The 6,000-nt window shown below is 40.4% G+C and overlaps 1 protein-coding gene across 1 annotated transcript in view; it reads left to right on the forward strand.

Moving 5' to 3' along the window:
- Window positions 1–5,676, forward strand: part of LOC122841337 — a 56,468-nt gene extending 50,792 nt beyond the window's left edge. Inside the window, exons 70-75 of the mRNA XM_044134589.1 lie at window positions 1,430–1,629; window positions 2,320–2,488; window positions 3,516–3,625; window positions 3,774–3,887; window positions 4,643–4,769; window positions 4,868–5,676. Of these exons, the coding sequence (XP_043990524.1) occupies window positions 1,430–1,629; window positions 2,320–2,488; window positions 3,516–3,625; window positions 3,774–3,887; window positions 4,643–4,769; window positions 4,868–4,878 (731 nt within the window). The 3' untranslated portion in view covers window positions 4,879–5,676. The remainder of the gene's footprint in view (window positions 1–1,429; window positions 1,630–2,319; window positions 2,489–3,515; window positions 3,626–3,773; window positions 3,888–4,642; window positions 4,770–4,867) is intronic.
- The last annotated feature ends 324 nt before the right edge of the window (window positions 5,677–6,000 follow it).

Below are 6,000 nucleotides of genomic sequence, written 5' to 3' on the forward strand. Positions count from 1 at the left end.
GTACCTGTTCATCTGCTGCAGTAACAGACGATGCTTTCAGATGTTTGGTTTCACTGGAACCACTCCAGTAAACAAACATTGTTGTGGTTGAGGAGACGCATAATGGAGTCTGATTTATTCAAAATCAGACCCAGAATAAGAGGCCGGCTTGGCTCTGAATACTTTCACAGTTAATTTGTGTCCTCTTCATTTTTAAAGGCAAAGGTTTCCGGTTTCTGCGGAAATCTTTGCTTTTATCAAAGCTTTTATCTGACAAAACAGATTTCTGAGATCCTCGCGCCGTTCTTGTTCATGCTGAAGCCATTACAGGAACACGTGTTTTGGACTTTCAGAATCTTCGGACCTGTTGGAGTTCAGCGTTGGCAGACCTGTCCGGTCAGAAAGAGAGGAGCGGCTGTAAATCACACGCCGACTCCTTTCTCTGTTGACAAAACACATCTGCTGATGGAAACAGTTCGCTTCCAATAAAACACTTCTCTGCAGGCTCAGGGGCCTGCTTTCTACAAAGCTGGAATTCATCACAGTTATCAAATTAGTTTTTTTTTTGTTTGTTTTGTTTTGTTTTTCTTCAAACGTAGCCAAGTGAAGGGAAGGGAACACTGTTCTTACTGGAAACACAAATCTCAGGGTGGTGTCACTAATTCGTACTGCACTTCCTGCCAGAACACCTGTTGATGCCGTCCAGAGTGTGAGTGGAACAAAGAACTGTCGGGCTGATCTGCTTCAGTACTTTACTCAAATAAATGTTCTTTACTAAAAGAAACAATAATAGACAAAACAAAAAAGAATAAATCAATAAATTTCTAGCTAAAGTAAGCAAAGTTGGCAGTCTCATCACAATTCTATGATTTTGATCTCAAGTTACCAGCAATATAAACTGCATGCTTCCAGCAATGAGCTCTTAATTTGAAAATCTAAAGGAGACACTTCCGCTGCTGAAACAGCGACAAATATTGAATTAAAAATGCAAAATAAGCCTGACCTGTCTATTTTACCGCTGTATGCGCTGTACAATGGCTACTGGAAAAGACAAGTTTTCCATCTAGCAAACCACTTGGTGCATTCTTGCTGGTTGTGCAGGAGGCTCCACTTCTGCTTTTCAAAGATGTACGGTTCTATAACTGCAGCCATTTTAATGTGCACGTGTAAACATCAACTTGGGGGCGGGGGGCGTGGCCAGTAGCGCCTTATTTGGATTTAAAGTGACAGAGTCCTAAACAGGACTCTGTATTTAAAGTGACAGAGTCCTAAACAGCTCATTCTGAAAGGAGATGAACAGCAGGTGAAATCTTATTATCTAAGAATGAATTTGTGCAAAAAAATTCTTTTTATTGAACACGTTTAGTTATAGACCTGTCTTAACCTGCTGATTGAAGCATCATAGGTCACCTGTAATGTGTTTGCTTCTCCCCTCCCTGTGTTCCTAAAGACCAAGCGCTGCTGGTGGCTGATCAGTTTGTGGTGACGTTTGACGGGCGTCTGTATGAACTTCCTGTTTCCTGTCCGCTGCTCCTCGCCCAGGACGTCCGCAGCCAGCCGTCCTTCACGCTGCTGCTGGGCGCCGACACTCAGAACTCCCTGCTGATACTCATGGACAACAGCAGAGTCCACATTCCGCTCACCGGCCAGGTTTGTGTGCCGCCTGTGGAAAAGTATTCATCCCCTCGGATTCAGCATGAAATGAGTGATTGTATAAATATTCACCCCCTATCAGTCAGTATTTAGTAAAAGACACCTTTAGATGCAATCATAGATTTGACTAGGCCACTTGATGTCTGTGGACTATTTCTGTTTGTTTCCGGTTGTTGACTTGCTGGAAAATAAAAAACTAGTTCATTTTGCGTCCCCGCAGCATGATGCTGCCGCCACCATGCTCCACAGTAGGGATGGTGCGTTTGTGCTGCTGTGCAGCGTTCCAAACATAATCTTGTCTGACGGCCTTAAAGCTCCATTTTGGTCTCACCGGATCCACTTCATGGAGTTTCAATCGTCATGAGACTTCTGGCACCGATTGACCGGACCTCTGTTAAATTAGCTCAGTCACTTTAAAAGGGGTGAATATTTATACACTTATTTTACGCTAAATATTTTTTGAATTTATTTTATATAAACTATCTTTCACTTTGACTTTAGAGATTGTTTTTCTGTTTCTGTTTTGTCAAAATTTTGTTGATGGTAATTGATTTGCAAAAGAAAGAAAAAAAAATAAAACGGCATAAAACACCCGAATGGGGTGAATGCTTTTTACAGGCACTGTAAGTGAACGATGTGTTCAATCAGATTTGCTGCCGACGGTTACAGAGATTCTCTCTGTGTCAGGCGAAAGCTGACTGTAGGAACGCCGTCCCTCATGGGCCCCTCAGCAGCCGTGGACTGAGTGTGACCAAAAGCTCCAACAAAGTACAGGTGTCCAATCAGGAGGGACAGTCGGTGTCATGTGACCTGCAGCTGGAGTTGTGCAGCTTCACCCTGGATGGATGGTTACATGGTAGGAGATGAAACTTGATTTTTACATTTATTGTTTTAAGAAATAAATAAAAATTTTCTCTTTACGCCATTTATTATTACTGACGTTGTTTAACATCAGAACAAAGAGAGAATCTCATGAGCGAAGACCCAACTTTGGGGACACGCGTGTCCTTTCTGGACGGTGTGACCTCATGCTCCTGAGCATCAGGAAATCACACCCAGAAGTGAAGGAGACCAAAGGAGGTTATCGTTTTTCTTCATGACCTCTTGACCTCTTGGCTGATTTCTTTAGATTTTCTTCCCATGATGGGAACCTGAGCCTCCGCTTAGCCAAGATGTTATCAGTCAAGCTATCAGAAGCCTATAAATCCATGACATCATTAAAATGGTTTTCACAAATTGTATAAAAAAAAATTATCTTAGTGTATGAAAACTTTCTATATAAACAAAGAGAAAAAAATGTCCTCTACTCTGACATTTAGCAAATAGAAATAATATAAAACATTCTAAATGACCTAAAGAAGGAAATGTGTCTGATTTAATGTCAGACAGTAAGTTTACATACGCTGGTGGAATTTCTTTTTATTCCATTTTTCATAAAATATGCCTGAGAACACAAAATAAAATGATTTTCACTCACTTCTCTGTGGTTAGCTGAACCCATTTATTGTCAAACAAAAATCATGATAACCTTGATTAAAGACATAAAACACCAGGGTATGAATAAACTTTGGATCAGGGTCATTTTGATAGTTTTTGTCAAAATGTTGTTTTTTTTTTTTAACATCTATTTTCATAATTTATTTAAATCTTTTTTTTTATGATTCACAAAGAGTAAACCCATTTGTTTGACAAAAAATGTCTTAATTAAACCGCTGAGCGTGAGTGGAAATAGTTTTTGCGTTATCAGTCATGTTCTCTGAAAAACGTCCAAAACCTCAGAAATTCCACCGGCTCACATAAACCTATGAGCCGAACGTAAACATGGGATTTTCCATGGCAAACGTAAAGGAGCGTTTTCCACTTGGACTCGTTTCCCTGCTCAGGCGCGTCCGCTGGCCTGCTGGGGACCAACGATAACGACGCAGCCAACGATTTGTCTCTGCGTGACGGATCCCAGGCGAAGACGCCGGAGGAGTTTTTCCACAGCTGGGAGGTCGGATCAGCAATGCCATTTTTTAAAAAAAAATTTTTTTTCGTTTTCCTCCATAAAATGTTTAAATGTCATAAATGTTTGCTTTGGTGGAGTGGAGCTTATCTGAGCGTGTTTATCTTTCACCGGTCCCGTCTGTCTGCGTCTGCAGCTGGAGCCAAAGTGCAATAAATCCGCAGACGTTTCCACAGCAGCGGGGAGCCCGGCGAGCTGCGCTTCCTTCTTCTCTTCCCCAGATTCGCCTCTCAGTTCCTGCTTCAGGGTGGTAAGTGAAGAGGAAAATACTTCTGGTACACCTCAGCCTCTTTTTTAGCTTGCTGGACATAAAGAAATTCAAGCTGATTTAAGAAAAACAAAGGCACTGTGTGAGGAGATTTGTCTGGCAGGACATCTCAAGTAGATTTTTTCCAAATTTGCATTGAATTCCATGACAAGAAACGGCAGATAAATTGTCCAAAAGAAATTGGTTTTTCTCCTTTTTCAGGTGAAATTTTGTTGAGATATTCTTTACGATCCGAACAGAAGCAGAATTTTTGTAATGTAAATAAAAACCCAATGGCAAAACATTGGCATTAAAAAAAGTCTTTTCATGCGTGCATGAGAAGCTCTGCTGATGTAAATCCCTGTACAAGTCTTCATTTTTAGTTGGATCGTTTACAGATAAAAATGTGAAACCTTTAGCTTGAATTCGTATATAGCGCTTTGAATAACATTCATTCAGATGTGCAAACCTGGTAGAGAAGACTTGCAGCTGTAAATGCAGTAAAATGTGTCCAAAGATCTAAAAAGTGCGGTGTGCATTTATATTTAAAGAAATGTTTTTGGGTTTTTTTTAAATTGTCATTTACCAATTCACGAGTATCCACTACTTTCTGTGAGCATATTGTAAAAAAACAAACTGAAGTTTGTGATCAAAAGTTATAAAAACAGAAAAGACTAACCTGCTAACCTGAAGCCGGTTAAATTCCGAGTGTTTTAGGAACCAGAATAGCAGCTATCTGCGGCGATGTGTGTGTTCAGGTGGATCCAGCCCAGTTCCTGTCCGTGTGTGGGCGGAGCTCCTCCAAAGCGCCCTGCAGGTTAGCGGCGGCGTTTGTTCACCTCTGCCAGCAGAATTACGTTCCAGTGGAGATCCCCGGCCAGTGTGGTAAGAACAGCAGCACAAAAGTGACCCAGACGTTTCAGCTGTTAAAATCCATTTCAAATAAATCGAGCTCTTCTTTTTTTTTACCTCTGTCGTTTCAGTGAAGGTCTGAGGGACAAACAAACTGAAGACTTGACCCCTGCTAGCTTCTGTTCAGAATGAATACATTTACACGCCGCTGTCTTTACTATGTGTTCATTTCAATAACATATTTTAAAGTGTTGTTATATTTGATAATGTACTTTGAGAAAGATTCTTGAATATTTTTTAACAACTTCAAATAAAATCCTTCTTGTCTTTTGTGAATCGGTATGGTTTGGTTCATTGTGATGCAGTAAATAAGTTGCATAAAGAAAACTGGAAGGCGGGTTAATCAAACCCAGTGATACAAGGACAATAAACCAGGTACTGATCATTTTGACATTGTGGGCAGAGGGATCTATTACTTGTTTCAATATTTCCTGGTTGCAGTGAAGGTCAGGAGGACAGTCTTATTACTATTTAATTAGCATGCTAACATGCTACAACACAAGGGATAGTTCTTTTTTGCATTTGCATTTCTGCCCGGAGCCGTTGGGATCGTTCTGCTTTGGATGAATTGAACAAAAAAAGTGGCTTTAGCATTTAACTTGTGGAATAACTGTCCAGGTTCTTCTTGTCATGTTGAAGTTTCTATTGAAACGCATAAAAACACCGAGCCAACAGGTGAGCTTAGGGAAGGAATGATTCATTGCGACATCAGAATTATTGTGAAGTCTGAGGAAAGTCAGTCTTCTGATTTAGAAGAGTTTCATAATCCTCATCTGTGTTTCATAAATGCAGCTGCAAGACTGGCTGAATTTGATGTTAAAGTTCATCCTAAATCATCCCAGAAAACCAGTTGCTAAGAGTTTTGTGAAATAAATTGTTGTGAGAATCTTTTCTTTCCACAAGTGACATTTTTGATCCTTTCACCACATCATGCTTTTGGACATTTCATGAAATATTCAGACTCAAAACTGAGTTATGTGTCACAGGTCATTCCAGACTGCTTATATGTCGATCAATACCAGCAAAGGTGAAGATTCATACCTGTTCTGAGAAAAAATATTCTACACTTCATGGAGAAATGTTCCCCGATTTCGAAACTTTAGCGGATGTGTTGCAGCAGGGGTACAGATTTAGCCTCCAGAACATTGAAAACCTCATGAGACGTCAGCTGTCCAACACAAAAGAAAAGGCACAATTCAGGTCC

The sequence above is a fragment of the Gambusia affinis genome, linkage group LG12 (assembly GCF_019740435.1).
Source record: "Gambusia affinis linkage group LG12, SWU_Gaff_1.0, whole genome shotgun sequence".
NCBI lineage: Eukaryota > Metazoa > Chordata > Actinopteri > Cyprinodontiformes > Poeciliidae > Gambusia > Gambusia affinis.